The 21,039-nt window shown below is 36.9% G+C and overlaps 1 protein-coding gene across 1 annotated transcript in view; it reads right to left on the bottom strand.

Annotated features, from left to right (window-relative positions):
* The window catches only part of LOC104314942 (mannose receptor C-type 1), a 61,745-nt gene continuing 40,706 nt past the window's right edge, over positions 1-21,039 (bottom strand). The window contains exons 16-30 of the mRNA XM_069776286.1: positions 20,900-20,941; positions 20,617-20,780; positions 19,415-19,482; positions 18,011-18,111; positions 17,358-17,500; positions 16,495-16,609; positions 14,425-14,594; positions 12,566-12,668; positions 11,462-11,691; positions 10,218-10,383; positions 9,120-9,272; positions 5,994-6,110; positions 3,927-4,094; positions 734-787; positions 1-348 (exon numbers count right to left, since the gene is read on the bottom strand). Coding sequence (XP_069632387.1) covers positions 98-348; positions 734-787; positions 3,927-4,094; positions 5,994-6,110; positions 9,120-9,272; positions 10,218-10,383; positions 11,462-11,691; positions 12,566-12,668; positions 14,425-14,594; positions 16,495-16,609; positions 17,358-17,500; positions 18,011-18,111; positions 19,415-19,482; positions 20,617-20,780; positions 20,900-20,941 — 2,045 coding nt within the window. The 3' untranslated portion in view covers positions 1-97. The remainder of the gene's footprint in view (positions 349-733; positions 788-3,926; positions 4,095-5,993; positions 6,111-9,119; positions 9,273-10,217; positions 10,384-11,461; positions 11,692-12,565; positions 12,669-14,424; positions 14,595-16,494; positions 16,610-17,357; positions 17,501-18,010; positions 18,112-19,414; positions 19,483-20,616; positions 20,781-20,899; positions 20,942-21,039) is intronic.

The raw sequence follows: 21,039 nt of genomic DNA, 5'->3' as shown, positions 1-21,039 counted from the left end.
TTAATTCTAATTGCATAATTTTATTAAAACAAGGCACATTTCATTTTATTACATTACATTTTACATTACATATTACATTACATTTCATTTTATTACATTACAGTGTCGCATGTTCATTCTGTTCTATGTTGGTCACAAGATCCTTTGTGTCACTAGTTCCAGGAACTGCATCACTATTAAAATACAAATTGTTCTCAAAGCTGTCATTTGTTGACAAGCGATTCTTTCTTCTTTTGTAGAAGAGATAGCCTGCAAGGCCACTTCCCATTAGGATGAGGATGACAACAATAACTACAACTCCTGTTTTACCATGGTTCAGCGTAGGAGCCTTCTCGTCCTTTGTCATTGCTGAAAACAAATACAAAGAAATCAAGAGGATGCTACACACTCTTTCTTTGATTACTGGAAACTATTTAGAAAGCATGATGTTTTAGGGAAAAGTGTCCCATTTGTTTCAAAATAATGAGAAACAAAGGTAGCAACATAAAATTAATTGATTTTAAAATGCTAACATTGCATGCTCTATCACAAATTATTATTATTTTTTTAAAACTGCATTTGGACACTGAATGGAGTATATTGTATTCTACTAGGAAATAATATGCTCCTAGGAAACAGATATGGTACTCAAATATGTCAGAAAATGTAGGAGAGATAATACAGAATATGATTTGTTCTGTTTAAGATCTTACACAGGACTAGTTTTTGTGTACTTGAAAAACAATGTTTTTACCCTTTGTAGGCATTTCAGCTGGGGGCATTTCAGCTTCTGGTGGCATTTCGGTTGCTGGCATTTCAAAACATTGAAAAAGAATTATGTTATTGCATTATTCTGTTATTTATTTCTATATTTGGAACATACTGACAATTATATTCAGAGAAATATATTGTAATACATACCACTAAATACTGAAAACACTTGGGTTTAGTCCATACAAAGCTATATACACCTATCAAAAGCCATAGCACAATGGTCTATTGTATTCTGGTCTCACATGTAGTTATTTACATAGCCTAGCAGAAAAGAGGAAGCATCAAAGAGCTCCATGGAGACAGATGCTGACATCAGTGTAAAACCACAACAAAATCTACACAGCATCTTCAAGACAGAGATGATCAAACACAATCCTCAATATAATTACAAATTCTTACAGTACTTGTTATCTTACATAAACATAGCAAATGTAACAAATTTGGTTTCTCAAAAGACTAATTCCCTACATACATAGACAATTGGAATCACTCATGAACTCCAAAGTGTCTTAGCACATACCACATCCAACTAAAATGTTTGTAGCTCATTTAAAATTTAATATCTGGACCACGAAATCTGGCTTGCTGGGAAAAGTGGGCCATCATTTAAGATGAAGTGCTCTCTGGAGGCATTGCATGTGCGCTACATGACATGTTGTGTCCAGTTCTAGACTCCCCAGTACAAGAGAATGAGAGTGCTGCTGGAGGGAGTCCAGCAAAGGGCCAATAAGATGATGAAGGGACTTGAGCTTCTCTTAATGTGAGGAAAGGCTGAAAGATCTGGAACTGTTTAGCCTCGAAGAGAGGGTTCACAGGGGATCTTATCATTGTATACAAGTATCTGAAAGGAGAGTGTAAAGAGGATGGAGCCAGGCTTTTCTCAGTGGCGCACAGTGACAGGACCAGAGACAATGGGCACCAGCTGGAACACAGGAGGTTTCCTCTGAACATCAGGAAACACTTTTTCACTGTGAGGATGACTAAGCACTGGCACAGGTTGTCCAGGGAGCTTGTGGAGTCTCCATGCATGGAGATACTCACAACCCATCTGGACATGGTCCTGGGCACCTGGCTGTAGGTTGCCCTGCTCAGGGATTGGACCAGATGACCTCCAGACATCCCTTCCAACCTCAATTGTTCTGTGATTCTGTGAAGATAATGCTATCTTATGTCTAAAAGCACAGTGTAAAGAAACAGTCTCAGAAATGTGACAAGGAATAGGAGGAATAATTTACATTATGCAAATTTGGAAAATAATCCTCTGGCTGCACTGCTTCATTTGATTGGAAAATTTTTGGAATATAATAACATAGACACTTATTCCTTGTTCCTCACCAAAACTGACTGACCAATTTTGGTATAGCACTGATCATGCATATTATGTACATCACTGTTGGGTTTTGATATGAGATGACTGCATGCTAAACCTACCCACATGTTAAACAAGCAGTATATTTAGGGAAATGAATCTGCTATTCCTGAAGAGTGAGATGTCATGAACATAATATACCTAGTCACTATTTGTAGCACAATCAACTAGCACCTGTTGAACTGCTGAATAGTTCTTTAGACCACCTCCTTACTCACGAAATAAAGTTAGATTATTCATGAAATAGACCTGCTACAGAATTTCAAATTACTGTGGTAAAAATTACCTCAATAAATGGAACAGAAAATAGCACCTATTCTACAGGAAAATTTCAGTCACAGTTTTGCGTTTGCAGCCTCTTCAGAAAACAGCAAACATAACAAGCCATAGCAAGTGCAACTAAGTAAAATCATGCTTCTAACACCCCATTTATTAGCCTATAGCTATTTAATACATTTTTTTCAATTCTGCAAAGGGAGCATTATCACAGCTTTGCAGAACTGTGCCAAGCCAAGCTGCATTCCTGTGACAGAACTGTTAAGACTCAATTGTGTCCTGTTCTTGAGTGAGCAACTATATAGTCCTTGCATTGACACTGGCATTTGGCAGATTCCATGGCATTCCAGCTTAGGAGGCTAGACTGGCTGAAGCTAATCCTAGAAAAAGTAACTAGCTTTCATCTGCTTCAGCTCCTTGAAATGGCTCAGTATCAAAACAGGTGAATGCCGGTACGAGCACAAACAGGTGAGTAGAATGGTTGAAAAGGAAGGGTGGCCATTGATTTTAACACTTGTTACCTACATTTATGACTATTCTGGACAGAGAATGAAAATAAAGTGCCTCTTTTTTTGTCAATCACAATGTAAAAAGACAGATAAGTAGATTCTGAATGGATGGTTACATCTGACAGTTCTGCAGTATTTCCTGTAGAAGATACAGTCATCATTACAAGCATCTGAGTAAGTAAGAATAATTTTGCATGACAGCAAATTTGTAGAAAGAATAGCAGAATTTCTCTCATTTCCAGTCTTGTAGAGGAAGTAGGCATATTTCAGCTACTACATGCATTTCACTTTTCTCAGTAAACATTAGTAAGAGATTTTGATATTGCAGTACATGCTGGAAGAAATTATTAGGATGGCTCTTAGGAACACCTATGCAGTAGATGTCCTTCCTGTCAAATTCGCATATTCAACTATTTCAGGACACTTTCAGTTTAGCATATTCAGACTATGCTATTTGCTTTGCTTTTCATTCATTCATCTTCTCAAAACAGGAGAACACAGAGACAAAAGGTCCGAAACTGTTCACTAATTCACAATGCATAAATATTCAGTTCACAGGAACACTACTTCATACTCGGAAAATCCATGCACATGAGACTGCCAGAGGGAAAGAAGCAAAGAGTACTCCCTGGGCTGAGCAGTGGGGATACCCTAAGGAACACATTTTCAAATAGATGAGATAAATTTGTGTGTGCAAGGCACAGTACTAACATTGTGATTACTGAACAATTATTGATACAGAACAGGCAAACTTATTAAGTGTATACACTAGGTACAGTTAAGATAGGAACACAATCTTTTTAAAACAATTCTGAAGGGACTTGAGCAGAGGCCAGAACTTCTACTTTGTGACAAGAGTTATTCTGTCTTTATGTTGGCATGCAAATGTGCATTTCTTGGCATTTATAAAACCTCAAAACACCCAGTTAAAGTGCACTGTGTGTAACTGCCATCTACTAATACTAGCACGCAAGGAGCATACTCCATACACAAAACAAATTCATAAAAGCAGCACTTACTTTTTGGCTTTTTACAAACATAGCCTTTGTATGAAGAGCAATAGATATTATTCCAGTACCCAGAGTTTGCGTACATTTCAACACAGTGCTCGTTTTGTTGAGGGGAAGGTTCTCCCACATTCCAGTTGACAAAATTCACTGCAGTGTTGTCTAACCACAACCATTCTCCTAATTGGAAAAACATTGAATATGGAAAAACAAGATAGTATTCATTTCCATGTTGACACCTGCTCCACATTCATTGCCTTCCTGAGAAATCTATTTGTGGCCTTGGAGACAGGCCACTAGACTATTTAGATTTTTGATCTGATACATCATGTTGCCCTTAAGTTTTTATGCAAATGATACAACATCAATCTTTGGAAAATGGCAGGCTAATCTGGCTTATGATGTTACAAAGGCAAGAAAGTTTAAAGAAGTATCTCCCACAATTTATTGCAATGGTGCAGTGTCAATTATTTATTCAGTTTATAGAAATTACTGATGTCAAAACATAATTTATCTTCACCAGAATGTCCTTTGTTTCAGTAATTTGTAGGGAGGTTTTGTATTACTTTTTTCAAAGTCCCCACTGAAGTCCTTCTAAGACCAATTTTATTCCATTTGGTTTTCAGTTTCTGCTGCTTTCCACTGACTTTACACACACGATTTTCCTCTTTAAATATCTGCTTCAAAAATCTTGTGATCACTGTTGTTCAACTATGCTGGGACTTTCTGTCTCTTCCTTCCGGTTCCTTTTTTTCTTTCTTTCTTTTAATAGTATTATTTATTTAGAATAAACGTGCCCCTTGTGACTCTTAAATTGTACTCAAACAAGAAAATTCTTAGACTCAGCATGAAACCTATGTTTTGTTTTCTTATAAAGTTTTTATATTTTGCTGCCTTTTTTTTTTTAAATGCCTGCCACCCTTTGTGTCAGGGCATAGCATCTGGATACAATCACTTTTCCAAAGATATGAAATCTAGTTATGCAGTTATGCTGAAATCACTATAATCACTATCCAGTAATATAATGACATGTACTTGCTGAAGCAGCTCTTGTGTTTGTGATCGCTGAGAGCTGTATTGTTCTGCACCTGCTCTAGACCCACTTTAAAAAACATTTTGTGTGTCAATTAACCACATGAGTAAACTTCAGCTTTTCTTTATGTGTTATGTTTATAAATCATTACTCTCTTCAAATTCTTTCATCCTCTACTGAAAACTTTTTCTGGTTAAGATTCAAGTACTGTAATTGAACAGTTGTCTTCTCCCCAGCTAGTTTGTCATTGAAGTGGTTGAGCAGGAAGTCGTGAAAAAAACCTTCCAAAACTCAAGAAAACCCCACCCCAAGTCACCTGAACAATTTCGCAGTCCTGCATCTCACATTGTTATACTGGACCCTTTAGTCTGAACAGCACAAGACTGAAGTAACTTTTAGGTCTATCGTAACACAGAAATATCTGTTTAATTTAATACTAATTGTATTAATGAAAAAGCAATAATCAGCAAGTTTAAGATTTAATTAAAGCAGCCTATTGCCTGTTCTCTCTTACTTTACCTTCCTCACAGTGAGACAGAAAATAGAAAAACTTGTGATACACAATTCCAAAGACACAAATAATTCCAGCTTCAAAGCGAAGCTGTTCTGAGGGCCAGCTGTAACTAAAGATGGGTGACTGGTCATTCCAGGATGGTGACTCCAAAGACTAGAGGTAATGTTAGCCATATTATTGTCTAGCTCAAAAATTGGAGTATCTCAAGCCCATCAACCCAGGGCCTCTCCACATTTGACAAGAACCATCTGAGTTTGGCTCAACTCCCAGCATGGTCCTGTCTGTACTCTGCTATATGCACTTTTGTGCCTTACTTTGTTGTGAATTATTTTTCTTGCTTTAAAATGAACTTTCTGTGCCTGGTCTTTCTGTTATATATTACTGGTTATTGCTTGATTACAATTGACCAGCTTCCCCCTAATTTCACTTTTCATGTATTACAGAAGTATAAGGTGAAATTTTCAACACCCTTGTCAAACAGCTTGTGACAATTATTCACCAAACAAGAAGATGTCAAAAGTAAAGAAATTACCATCCACATTTCTGTACATTCCTGTCCAAAAAGTTGATGTTTTTCCTTCAAGTGGTTCAATGCTGTATGCCAGAAAGTTGGCTTCAGCTGAGTCTTCAACTGATACCAAAGAGGCACCTGGAAGACACAAAGAAAAAAAAACTCTCTTAGAGACATAAGTTTCACAGTGGAAAGCATTCTCATTGTCCTGTCAAATGTCAGTCTTATTTTTGCCACTGATTATCTGTGCCAAATTCTAAACAGAGTTTGAAGTTCAAAACAGAAACTAACTTTGGATAATATCTTATGAAGGACTCTAGCATTGTTGCTGATGCATTTCTTATCATTTCCATGACGTTGCACTAGCATTTTGTTTGTTCCCCCATCCACTGGGAAATAGCAACATAACTGAAAAACAACTCTAGGCAAAATACAACAGGCTAATATGGTAACTAGCATAAATTTCTACTGATGTGTTACTATTTAAAAAAAACCAAAAGCACTCTAAAAAATTTAAAGGTTTTTAGTAAAAAGTACACATGACTTCAGTCTGTGCACAATGTAACTTCACACATTAATGATTAAATGTTTTATGATCCTTTCTATAGCTCATGTACAGCACAGACTTTGCTGACTTTCTGAAGCACAGTCCTTAGTGTAACTCTTTAACCAGGTCTTGTTTATTTTCCTACATTCTCTTTGTAGCCATCAGAGAAAGAATGATCATCTTGGTCATCTGTTGCCCAGTCAGTGTAATACCCTGTTAGTTATCCACATACAACACTAAGCATTCTGCCATAATTCATTCTGTATGATGCTCTAGCAAAGTCAAGAAGTCACAGCATGGAGCCAGAAGACAGAATGAGCAACGTGACTTTGTATGGAGGGGCATTAAACACTGGAGAAAGTGCCTCTTCAGTTCTCTTTAGCGTGGGGCTGGAATCCAGTCCATAGGTACAGAGCAATAGCTGTGTTTGGCATTTGATTTGGCTGTTCAATTTTTGAAGTTATTTTTTCTCAGGTAAGGAAGGCACAGTTCCAGAGAATGAAAATATAAAAGTCATTTGAATCACTGCTGAGCTACTGATAAATTCTACTATGGTTCAGAATTCTACTATGGGTAAGATATAATTGGCAAATGTCCAACTGCAAACAAAGCCCAGAGTGCAAGCAGGGACAGCAGAATATAAGAGAACATGGAACGTTCCTCTTTTTTCACTAGTCTTTATGTTTTTCTAATTATTCCTCTTTTGCTGAATCAGCTGGTGTGCGTGCATCTCTAAGGGTGAGACCAAGGAGGGGATGGCTACTGGGAGAACAGGGGAGTTCCAGCTAGATCTGTATGTGTGTGTGCCCTTGTGTGTGTCTACAGGACACCATGAGGGATTGACTACTGCGTGGCCAGCCATGAACGTATGTATAGATGTGTTGTATATGTGGATGTGCGCCTACAGGGAACACATTTTCAGCCTTGTCACTGGCTGGACTTGGGAGCATAGAGCCATGGCAACTTTGCTTCTGCTGGGCTGTTGGATTCAGCCTGCCCTAACAATTACTGTGAAAGATTAAGGTTAGCACTGAAGGGAAAGGGGTGTCAGTGACATGAAGTCTTAAGTATACTAGCATTCAAATTTTAAACTCCACATAACACCAGTCTTTTACCACATATGCTGAAACAAATGGTCAGTGCCTTTTTTCAGGAATCTTAGTTCAACAGAAAAAGGCAATTCTGAGGTGACTGCAGATTCCAACAACAAAGATATGGGACAGCTGTGGACAACCTGAGTCAGTGAGCAGAGGCACCTGCTACCACATGCAATATCATCATTCAAGTCCTCTCAAACTTCACCTTAAAACTCTTCCATTTATTTGCCCCACTCTTCTTATTGAAAGTCTGTTTCAGAAACTCAGTCCTCCAAAGAAAAGAAATGTTATTTATTCAAAGTTATAACCATTCCACTTAAAGCAGAGAACTGCAGATAACAGACAACAGCTGTTGTGTGCAGAGTTGTCAAGGTTCTTTTGACTACGCATAACTAAGAACATACATTGCAGCTTTCAAAGACTGAGCATCTGTCATGCCAACAAAAGAACTCAGAAGACTGTATAGAAATGGCTCACACTGTAACAATTGTGATAGTCTTAAAGACTGAGCTACAGCAAAAGTCTTCTATTATGGAGTGTTTTCTATATTTAAAAGTATATTATCAAGTATCTTCATTCAAATGTTATGCAAATGTTGATGTGGAGAATATAGTGAGATTTAAACAACATATACCAAACTTGAACCTTCCCTCAGAAATACTAGTTTCTCAAATGAGAGATGGCAACATACTAGCTCATGAGAACTCAACAATGAACCTGAGTACCAGCAGAAAGAGATTCTTCTTACCCAGCTCTAGGTGTCTATATTTGACATCAGTTTCACTGGTAGGTTTATTATCAGTGGAGACCTAATCAACCCAGTCAGTGGAGTTTAGGGTGCAATTCACCTAACCAAATGTCAATATATACTTCCAGTGAAGTTCAATCTGTATTCAGTTCCACTGACCGCATAAGCAAGATCTCTGCATATTCTAATGGGAGGTTAGACACCTAAGTCACATTGCCAGCAATGCTATATACACCAATGCTATAGACATATGAATTCTAGCGTAATGAATCTTACATCACTTTTCCGGAGAAGGAAGTTGCAAGAATGAAACAACACAACAACCCTAGTTTATTAATGTACTATCCAGCCTAGAGAGTTCTAACTGTCATTCCAGTGACATAAAACTGCAATAATCAAGGGGCAAATTAGATCAGGAATACAAAAGATATAAAATGCCATTAAAATAAGATTTAGTCACTGCTGTGGATGAGGCTGACTACCTCCTAGCAGGATCAAAGGACAGAGTTTCCACTTTTGTGATCTCTACTCCAGGCCACACAGCTCCTCTAATGCCTGGTCCCACCCATGTGAAAGACATGTAGGCAGCTATTTTTCATCTCCTCCCAAATCAAGGCAATAGTTGGATGCAACTGTCCTGTCCAACACTTGGACCATCCTTGAAATCACAAAAATACATAGCACATGTTCAGCTTTCCACAGAGAGGAAAAACAAGTCAGAAAGTTGTGCTCTTTTTTTTAAGGAGGATACTTACCTAGTCGAAGACATTCTAAAGATGCCTGGGCCCAGTTTCTTGTAGATGAAGATTCAATGTAGTAGCAATGACCTCGGAAAGGGATCCAAGACTTGTGTCCTTCTGATTCAGGGCACTTTCCTGGAAGCTGAGGGGGCTCTGTGGGAGCTTGAACTGTTTAAAAAAAGAAATTTAAACAAAGAAAGCACGAAACTTAAAGAAACACCTTCTTACATGTTCTTTTATCATGAATACGTTATTCTAACTGAATGTTGGAAAACTCACTCAGGCGTTTAAAAAAAAAATGTAATCTCGGTAGTCTATACTGCTTACTACAACACAGTAATGCAAAAAAGTCCTAAATCTATGAACAAAGTACTGCAACTGTAGTCTCAAGAAATCTAATTTAGCAAAGAATCCAAGCATACTGTTATCTTTTAACACATTCTTAAGTTCAGCTCAACACTTTACTCACAAACGTTATTTTCACACCTGACTGCTTTGCTGAATTAGGGCCCATATGAACTTGATCATGTGGGCTGTGTTCTAATATCATGGAATGCAGAAGGCATTATCAGATGACAGTAACAGGAGTTTCAGGTCAAAAACATAAGAGAAGGCAGCCTGAAGAAGTATCCTTAAACATTTCTATACCACCTGTAGTTTGTTATTCAGTTATAAAAGGAAAACCTGGAAAGCTGTTAGGGGTAAACATTCCTTGTGACACCTTATGGCCTGGTCATTCAGCTCTTCCCCCTTCAACAACCATACCCATGTGACTACTACCTAACATCCACTGCCTTTTCATTTTTGAGGTTTTTGGTCTTGCATGCTTACTCAAACTCAGAATAAATAGCAGAGTAACATTAGTCTAAGCTTTGCAAAATATATGTAACATTATTAATATGATGGCTATTCACAGTCATACTCGCTCTTTCTTAGTATGTGTTAGCCCTCATTTTAAAGCAGCCCCATTCAACCAAGTAAATTTTAATAGTTTCATCTATTTAGGTCTTGAAATAAAAAACAGCATCTAAGTATATATCAGCAGACCACCCAGCACAATGAACTCTAAAGAGATAATCATTGTAATTACAATGGTTAGATTAAAGTTCTTACCATCAGGTTTTTTGCAAACAGAGAAGTAACTTTCATTGCAGGATCCTGTCTTCCAGGCTCCAGCAATGTCTAGATAGACACAGCCTATTTTCTGTTTTGGCTCCCCTTCAGCCCATTTAGTATACTTCATTCTCCAGTTATCAATCCATTCATAACGCCCATTGGTCTAAGAACAAAACAAATCAACAGGAATGATTAAATTCTAAGCATTAACCATTCCTTCATCAGTCAAATGTCTGTCTATGCAGCACCTTGTGCTAGAAGTTTTTTTTTTAGAAATCAGTAACAAATACAAATGGCTCAAACTTTTAAATTTATGTTGTGACAAGCAGCTATTCATTGAGAAATACAGCAGTGCCACAAATGCTTTTCAGCAAAAGGAAATGCAGAATAAGTGACACTGAATTAATTTTGAACTTCAGAAAACTGTTAATTTGGGTATAATACAAATTTCATTTAAAATAATCTGTAGGAATGAAAGTCTGATGACTAACTTTTGTACTATCTGTTTCACCCAAATTTCAAGAAATGTAGATTATTTTAACTTAAAGCATATTTAAAAACTTAATCATTTCCCACCAAAGCTGGTGAACTCAGTGAATCATCCTGTTGATTAGGTTAGGGGAGTCTTTTGGGGTTTAGGGATGTTCACTCATTTCTATTTCTTTCATGCGCTCAGCCAAATGGAGTCAATATGGGACAAGTGCCTGTGCCAAGAAGAAAGGGTTGTGTACTTTAAGATCCAGAAAGTATCAAAATATCAAAGAACTGGGAGAGGGGAGATAAATAAAATTAAATTAGGTAAACCAATTAATTATTTGGCTAACTATCCTCAAAAATGTTGGAAAAGTCATAGCAACAGCACCTTATTCTATTTCTGAAAATTAAGTATTGTTATTTAGCATAAATGCTTTCCACTGTACATCTTAAAATATGTGGATTTTATCTTAACTACGCCATACATGCAAAGAGATATTTCAAGATGCTAGACTAAAATGTCTTTTTTGGAAGTGCACAGAGTGTAATATCACAGAAAAAGTCTGAAAAAGATATGTAATATATACAATTTAATCAGAATAATGGAAGAGGATGGATTCCTACCTGTAAATCTGACAGCACATAAAAGTATTTAGGACCAAGATATAAACTAATAGGCTAAAGTAAAGTGACATAGTAAGACTTTTCAGTTCCTGATTTGTCCATAAGAGAAACAGCATCATGTTCAATTAGTCTGACGTTCTTACCACATTACTGTTAAGACCAATCCACATAGGCACCCCATACTTCAACATCTTTAGCCACAGGAACGAATGACTATAGGGGTCTAAGATGCTGGAAAGGTCAAACTGATCACGTCTGCAGTTCTTTCGTGCATCGTCCCATTTCATTTTGGTATGGATGAACAAATAACTGCTGTTACCATAACGGATAATGCTAGATGGGGATGAACTTATAGAAGGCAGAAACTCAGCATCTGTAAAATAAAGGATGAAAAAAGACTCACATACTTGTTCAAAAGGGGATTATGATCTCACTGTGGCTGTAAATAGAATTCAACAAAAAGCTTTTTTTCTTGATTTCATATTCCCTGACTTTTGATCATCATGGGTTAGATGTGCTATTCTTTAAGCCAACATCAGTAGTAAAAATCAATTACAAAGCTGTAGAAAGGAAAAGAACTGCTTAAAGCAACCTCTGACAAGGAGTAAAGGACCATTCTGTATAATCTTCCAGAACAGTATTACTGAAATGAATTAGTGTTAGATTAGGTCACAATTTCTTTAATAAAATATTTTTTCATCAAAAGAAATGTTTTGCAGAGACTGTGTTGTTTTCCGGGGATTTTTTTGCCAGAGAAAAGAAAAACTACACAACAGACCAGTCCTTAAAAATCAGATATTTAAATCCAGGTTTTCATTGCTTTTAAATTTCCTTTTTGGAGGTGAATTAGCTCAAGTTCAGTGCAGGTGAGTTACGGTCACACCCCAGACAGTTCATGTTACATGTACAAGCCAGTATTTTCCAGAACATGTTTTGAAAGCCAATGTGTTCAGAAAATGACAGGCAAAATCATGGAACAAATATTATGTCAAGGGTCGTACTAAACACAAAGATGCAGATATAAATTCCAGCTCAGGAAGGTAGCAACATGGCAGTTACTGGGAAGGGTCAGCTGAGAGTAGTGACTCTAACTGGACCTCTGACACATATGACCCTCGTGTTCCTGCCTGAAAAACAATTTCTGGATGTATCTTTATTGGAAGTGAAATGATGTTGAAATCCACACACACAAGCAATTCCCTCAAAAAACAAAATGTTTGATTGTGTTTTAACTAAAAGACAAGTACCTGCATTAATTTGGCATATATATCCTCTGTTGTTATCACAACTCTCATCAGCCCACTTCCCTGCTTCCTTAACAGGATTGTTTCTCATGACAACACAATCAGCCTCGAGGCAAAAAGATATAAAATCAGTTACAAATAGCTAGAAGAAGCAAATACAAAACTTTTGTCCCCCTTTTACATCTTCAGACACAAGTAATGCTGTAGTTTTAGTCTCATATCCCTGTAACATTTAAGAGCATAAGCTTTGTGATGTGGAGGTTCTGTTCCTCTTGCACATCATAGCTTTCTTAATGTTGCTCTCTCTTGCACAACATTGAGGTGGATAAGCAGACCAGAGAAATTTCAGTATTGTCATATCTCCAGACATACAGCATGGAGAGAAGGAAAGCCACAGACAATGTCACAAGAGAAGTGAAATCAGCTATTGTAGAAAAGACCTGTTAACTTTGCCCCAGAAAAAAACATGATCCTCAATGGGCAATGCAACATTTCTGACATATCAGTCTCCAAATGTATTGTTGCAAGCTGTAACAGTACACACAGCAAAATTAGAACTGCTCCTGCACAAAGGCAGCCATTGATCTGTCAGTACCACCCTTACAGTGACATTTCAACTTCTCTGACATGGACACAATAGCCAGAACCTATGTTAGCACATATTAAACTAACAGTGATGAATGCAAAAGACTGCATGGGTACAAATGGTTTTGGGCAATGAAGCATCCATATTTACTTTATTCTATTTACTTATTTGGTTTTGCTGTCCAGGATGAGATTCACAGAGAAACACTTCATTTGTGAGTGAAATGCATTGAGTTTTAAATCTTTCAAACTGAACAGTTGCATGGTATTTTGTATTAACTATGATAACTTATTTTTTGCTAAGGTCAAGTAAACTTAAAAATAAATCTGAAATTTATAAAATAGGGACTTTATAGGTTTTCACAGAAGACTTCATATAAATCCTACTACTTTTCATAAAAAGAGAAAAATATCTATTGTTCCTCCCCAAAGTAACATTTTAAAGATGCTTTCTCTTTTACACTCTGAACTCTCTCAAATTTTCTCCCTCCATTAGAGATAACAAGCTGAGAGGTGCTACTTTCAAAAACAGGAAAAAGGACATTATACATAAAAATGAGTTTTCTACATTAAAAATGGCATTCAAAAGAAATAGAGCAAGTACTATAATGTGCTGTAGTTCCATAGAACAGAACTATCTCAACATGTAAGATCACAGAGAGGAACTTCATGACCTATCAGATCAGTTTGTATGACAAATAAATAGGGGAAGTGATTTTCTTTTTTTTTTTTTTTTTCTCCATAAAAACTGAATGGCTGTCTTTTTATAGAAGCATGTCCTTTCTGCAAATGTGACTGACAGAATTTGCTTCTATGTAAGACATGGCTGTTTGAGGTGGATGTTTGTAAGTGGCCCTTGCAAGCTACATGCCAACTGAGAAACCTGCCAAGTTCAGGCACAATGGTGGTCAGAGGACTAGGAGGATATGCTCATTCAGTGTGCTTCTGGGGAAAATGTCATGAGACAGGAATCCCACTATCCTCTTTACTAGAGCCTATGAGAGAACGCGGGGTGAACACAGAAGCAGCGTAGCCTTCACGGACACAGAGAATTGAAATCTGAAACCAGACTTTATATGAGCACTCTACAGATCCTGTCACCAGCTAATACAATGACTGACAAGGGCTCAAAACCATTCACTCTATTTGGATTTATATTCAACATGTATAAAAGTATGAAAGTAGTAAGTCAAGCAGTAACATGTCTCAAATCCCAACAAATCCATAAATGCAATCTAAAATCAAATTTCAGTTAACAATTTGTGATTGCTATTTACCTGGCCATCATATGAGTATAAATCCATATGTCCCGATGGGAAGCCTTTGGCCCAGTTTGTAAAGTAAACTCCTGTTCCGTCTGTCCAGAGGAACCTCAGTTCATGATTTATATCATTTAATCCAATCCATGTATCAGTAACAAAATCTTTCATATGGAAGGTGAGGAAAGCTAGAGTAAAAAAAGGCAAAGAAAAAGAGAAATACTTTTAATGAAGGACAATTGAAATGTCTGACCTCACTGAGATTAGTGATATTAAGTATTTTTTCTGAAATACAGAACACTTCATTGTTGACAACACAAGCAGGTTAGATGAAAAGGAGGTGACTTCTGAGTTTAATGAACAAGGAACCAGATATAACTGTGGCTTTGGGCAAAATACTTCAGCTAAGTATCTAACCTGGTACTGGGATGATTCCCAAAAGCATGACAGAAATGTGTCCAGATATTTTTAAATCCTAGTCCCACAACTGACTTCTTAGAAATATACAGCCGTGTAGATCACATACATTTTTGTTAATCCCACCAGAGTGGTTACCACCCCGTGGCATCAGACAGCACCACTGAGCACCTACCACTTGTGCATCTGCACAAGTAGTGCTGTTATAGAACTGCGAGAGTGTTTCCTCTCTCCCTGGAAAACCTGAGCAATAGCCTGCACTGTCTTAGCAGGGAGCAGAATGCGCGAGCAACATGCTTAAAATGAGCCTCAACAGAACTGTTCATCACAAGTAAATTAACTACCACAGCTTTGCACAGTCCAGGAAGGTGTTTATGTGTCTTAGCTAGCGTGGCTAGCTGACAAATAGAGCAGGCTAGGTCAGCTGGCATTCATCTACCTGCTAATCCAAGATACATCAAACACTGTGATAAAATGAACTTATAATGGCTTTTGCCAACTGCTACAGTCATTGTTATGGGCTTACTTTTCTCTGCAAACAATAGATGAATTTCTGTCTGCTCTACCAACCATTCACCTTCCTTTAGTCTTTTAAAATGAATGTAACTTACACTTCCAGGAATGAAACCTGTAGAATTCTTTGCCAAATGTTAGCATTGCTGTTCTGCCAGAAACTGTAGCAGGAACCCAAGCCTTTATGCCTACATTGCCAGCAATAACAATAGTTTTGTGCTAATAACTTTATTGCTCATTTCTCTTTTACCTAGAATTCAAGCCCTGTGCATGAACCAATCACCTGAAATCTGTACTGCAGAAATTATGCTGGAGAAGAATTTAACTACGTTTGAAAAGTGAAAGTTTGATTCTTCATCTCTTCACATGTGGAAACATAAGTAGCACTAAGTTCATGTCAGCAGTCTAAATTTAAACTATTTAATTGTTCAGACTACAACACGGACTTGTTTTACTATGGTTGATTTTTCAGTATGCTCTTTTGAGTTCACAAACAGTATGTGTTGTGCAACATCTCTTTCTCACCACTGTAGTATAAAACAGTATTTCTAAGAAGAGGGTGTTATTAACTTCTATCAAAATCTTCCCCAATTTTTAATTTGAATGTGTGCCATGTTTATTCAAGCATGAGGTAATTTCCCTCTGCTCATCTCCCCCAGTCATGGATGTAGCTCTTAGGTTCATTAAAATAAGTTCCTCTAGTGAAAAGAATGGTACATGTATGTGGTGAGTTGTGGGTAGGTGTATGAGCAGTCAAACCTCTGTCCCAAGCTGCCCAGAGACAGTAAGTTCTCATCCTAAAGGTGTTCTGCTTGAGTTAATATGAAAGCCATGCAGCATGTTAATGCCACCTAGTGAAACTACATTATTTGGAATGGAACTTGCTGGGTCCAGCTGGCATGATGTGTAAGCAGAAGAAGCACTACTTTGGCTGCCAGGACAATATACTACATATATCTAAGCCAACATTACAATATTAAGATTTGGTACAGTCAGGTAAAGACTTCATTGTAAATTTCTAAAAATTATACGTTTTGGAACAAAAATCAGATCATAGAACCATTAGTCAAATCCTGTCTATATTCACAAAAATATAACAGCCATCCTGTAAAGATTAAATGTAATCTCATCTAGTTGCTACAAAACTATACACAGTACCTTGCACTTGTTCATTAGGGATAGTGGCCAGGTTTCCTCCTAAATTCATGCAAGCTGTTCGTGCAGCATGCCAAGTGACACGTTCATCTTCTGTAGATCCAAATATTTTGTAACACTAAAACATGAACAAATTCTCTATATATTATCTTTACTCCAATATCCCTCACAGATTGAAAACCACTGCTTTAAGCAAAGCAGGATGGAGAAAAGGCAGTAAAATAATGCATTTATCTGAAAAAAAAACCACTTTCAGCTTAAAATGAGCTTTTTGTGCTGATCCTTGTTCTATATAAAATTAAAGTTCTCAAGAAAGTGTTTTGCTTAACAAGACACATACTAGATTTGATCTGAAACCCCTAGAAAATAAGCAAAAACTGACTTTTTATAGACAGTCAACTAACAGTAGTAAGTTATGCATGACTGATATTAGTCTGCCTGTTTATTTATTTGACTCTACAAAGCATACTATGTTAGTAAAGTTAAGGAAGGCAAAATGTATTCAGTACTGACAAAGCATTATGGTTTGGTTAAAAAACATCAAGGTCAAAGCATCAATACTTCAGGAACTCTGTCTAAACTCTTTAGGAAATGCATATCAAAAGGTTTGAAGAGATGACTAGAGAATTACTTTCGTCAACTGCAACTGAATATGTTCATCTGCCACTTCATTAGAAGCATTAAAAAAGCACCTTTCCTGCAAAACAGTGGATGGGCAAACAAAAAAAAAAGCATGCAGGAGTCAACCAGCTCTTTGCAAAAAATAATAATATTTTACTTTAATAAGAAACAATATTATTAAATAATTCCCTGTTTTCTATTTAATGCTGCCAAACATCCAACATGCACTGTATTTGTTCTAGTACCTTATTATGAAAGGAAAGCCAAGTTGGATGACATCCTCTTGGAGCTGAAAATGTTGTTGGAGGAACAGTTGAATTAATGGAACTGTTGTGCCTTTCACATATGTAGGGATTTGGATAACCACAGTTTATATCATTCCAAAATCCTGAATGTAAGATAAATAGGGAACTGTATGACACCACATCCAGAGCTGGTTAAATGGAAAGCAGTTTCACTCATTCTTATACAAAGTGCTTTTAGTTGAAAGGCAAGATCAAATCCTTAGAGTCTCTCAGTTTATTATCATTCTATATCAGCATCCAGGATAAATATATCACTTTATAAACACTGTAATTACAGAATGTTAAAAACAGTGTAGAACCAGGTACTAGAAATATCAATTTCTTAGTGGCACATTAGGCCAATTTTAATAAAAAATATAAACCAGTTGTATAGCAATCACAACCACAGACCTCTATCAGAGCTTCCCCATGGTAGGCTTAAGGCAAACACAAGAGCACAAAACTGTTAAGTGCTGAAAATAATACTATGGTCTACTTCTATAACATTTTGCAAAGAGCAAAAAAAGGGGGGAAGGGGTGCCTCTCAGAAGAAAAAAAAGTTGTGACACAAACACAGAAATAACTAAATTCAGGAACAAACATACAAAACTCACCTAAATTCTTATACATAACAACACAGTTTTCATCATTATTTGCAAAGTTAGGTTCATGTGGTGCCCATGCCAAATAATTCACTGGAGTGCCATCCATCCAGCTTAAGAAAAACAATCCAACAAAACACTTCTTTAACATACAAACAGAATTGCTTCCATGCTACAAAAAGTAATTTTGCAATATGTTTAATATATCCATTCATAGCTTAAGGTGTACAAGGTTTTTTGACCAATTTGCCTCTTTGTTAATTGCACTAACCTTCCTCTCTGCGCAAAGATGTAGATGTATGTGTTGAAGTTGTATTTACATTTAAGCAATATGCTGACACTTTTGCAACTGATAGGACAATACTCAAAATAACCATTTGGGCCAATGTGAAAGCCAGACACCATTTCAGCATGAGAAAGCCCAGTTGCTCACCATTTCCCCCAAGTCATACATTCCCTGTGCCTATTACAGAGATAAGAGATTTTATTCACAACACTGGCAAAATGCTTGATCTTTCCCCCATGCAGAGGAAAAGGGCATGACAAACCACCTACAAGGAAATTCCTGTGACAATGTGCCTTACCATAAGGTAAAATACAAACATCGAAAAACTTGTATATTCACGTAGACTAAACAATAAAGAAAAAAATCATAACCAGGCAACCAAACACTTATTAGGAGACATGTTCCTATTGGCCTGCAAGTGACAGAGATGCTCATACACAAGGTACTTCACTTAAAAGCATTTTCATCTTAGGGTCCATACAAAAACAATGGAATAGCACAGACACCTCATTTTCAGAAGGTGATCTGGTTCACCTAACATCCTAATTATCTTCTGGAGGTTCCTCATTGTTACTGCAGACTATGAGGAGAACCAAGAACTATTAGGCATCTATCCAGGCACTTCAAGACCCAGACTGAACTGAATCCAGGCCTAAATTAACATCACATGTAAAAATCAACATGGTGCTGTATACTGACATCCAGAAAGGCTTACAGAAAACCTGCTTATCCTCACAGTGCACCTGAAGTCATATAATGGCAACAGCTATCTCTGTTCTACAGAAAGAAAATATGTCGCATTTTTCTCTTTATTACAGTCTGTTCCCAACAGACAGGGAAAAAGAATGTTTTTACCTATCAAAAATCTTACATATTTTGAGTTGGGGCATTTATTTATATTTTCAATATAAATCACGGAATAAAGGAAACTAGAATTCCTGAATAAAAATTCAAAATACATTATCTGCAGTGTAATTTTTCTGATAGCTTTGGGTGAATTCAGGGGAAAAACATTCTCATTTGTTTTGACAGGCCACAATTTCATTCAAGCACTTCATTATTTTTGCTCCGCTCTGTAGATTTCTTTATTTTAAAGCACAATGCAAGCTTGATGGTTCTAGTTGGCATACCTTGTCCGTTGGTCAACACTCAGTTGTAAACCAATGAAATAGGAATCCTCTCTGCCATTTTTCAAGATCTAGAATGTAAAGATTAAAATTGTATAAATATCCTCTTTTTACCGTAGAAATCTGTTATGTTAATAATGAGTAATATATGTCTGACAGAGGATATGAACTGCTATATTCTCTAGCTGCAACATTTAAGTTAAATCAGCTCACAACTGACAGTCCACGGTCAAACTTCACCATTGGCCAAAAGGTGTGGTCACTATATCAACACTTCTCACAGTCTTACTTGAAAGCCACTGAAATCAGCACCTCTTGCACAGTCTCTGCAGTGGACATCATCTGACACATTTTTTGCAAGGGACAAGCCTTCCTACAATTTGGATATAAATTGATATAGGCCTTTGTGTCATCTCACAGCCACTCTTCAGCCAGCTTAGGAAAAGTTCTCTGTAGTTCAAATCTGACTTTTGAGCACATTCCTGATTGAAAGAAGTTGGTCTCAATACAGTATAAACAGGCAAACAACCCCAGCCACCTAGGAAATATCATTTAAAAGCTCTTTCTCATGGCATAATCCATGCCTCAAGTTGTTCTTCCTGCATAATTATATTTTCTCCACAAGAAGAAGGAGGCAAAGGAGCAAACTTGAGGACCAAAAAGAGGCTGCTAGGTAGACTACATCCCAGATACACTGACAAGATCAAAAGCCAATGTTCTGAGTGTTGCATGTAAGCCAGTATCTCTTTTGATCCACTACTTAAGCTATCTTATCTGTTGATAAACTTTACTTTCAGTTAACTCACCCGCCTTACAGAATCATAGCTCACAAGTACAAGACTTGTTGCTAAAATGAAGCCACAGATCAATTAAAAGTAAGCATTAAGATTTACCTTAGCACATTACCAGTTGCAGATAGATACAACGTGGTAGAACTGCCACGTTGAACAGGAAAAGCAAATAATGATCTGTTTAATGTTCCCTGTGCTTATTTCTATATAAAATACGAAACTAAATTGTCCTCATCTCAGCTATGAAGCAATCTAAAAAAAGACTTGAGTTTGTTCTTCATATTAATCTGGCTTAATGCTACTGCAATTTCACTACCATAAAACTTGTAGGGAGAACACCAGAGTGAAAAGAATTTGTGACCATGCTCACTTATTTTGGATGATTTATTCCATAGTATTAATGATTTTTCTTACATATCGCCAGAGGAACTTTCTTTCACTTTCATTCTGAATGACGGCAAGGTCCCCAAAGTTCCTTTTGCAGAACTCCCGACCTTTTTCCATAGGAACACTCTCTGTGCTGAAATAATATTGTTTGTCTTCATGTATAATCCATCCATCCTCAGTAGTCTTGTACTCTGTAAGATAAATGCTAAGCTAATTACATTGTTCCTGAGATAGAAGACATTCTCATTAGTGAAATTTTAAAAATGCTTTTAAACACACACACACATGTAGTAATAGCAATAACACTTACTGGGTGCAGGAGATTCTGTTGGTTCAGGCTTTACACTTGCCCCTGTAAGAAAAAAATATTTATTATGATTGTAAACTTTCTGCTGTAAGAGAAAATATTTACCATAATTGATAGGCATGTTTTTTCTATTGACATTGAAT

This window comes from Haliaeetus albicilla, chromosome 2, assembly GCF_947461875.1.
Source record: "Haliaeetus albicilla chromosome 2, bHalAlb1.1, whole genome shotgun sequence".
In the NCBI taxonomy this organism is placed as follows: domain Eukaryota; kingdom Metazoa; phylum Chordata; class Aves; order Accipitriformes; family Accipitridae; genus Haliaeetus; species Haliaeetus albicilla.
Note: the sequence above shows the minus strand (reverse complement) of the source record. Positions and strands in the feature narration are given on the sequence as shown.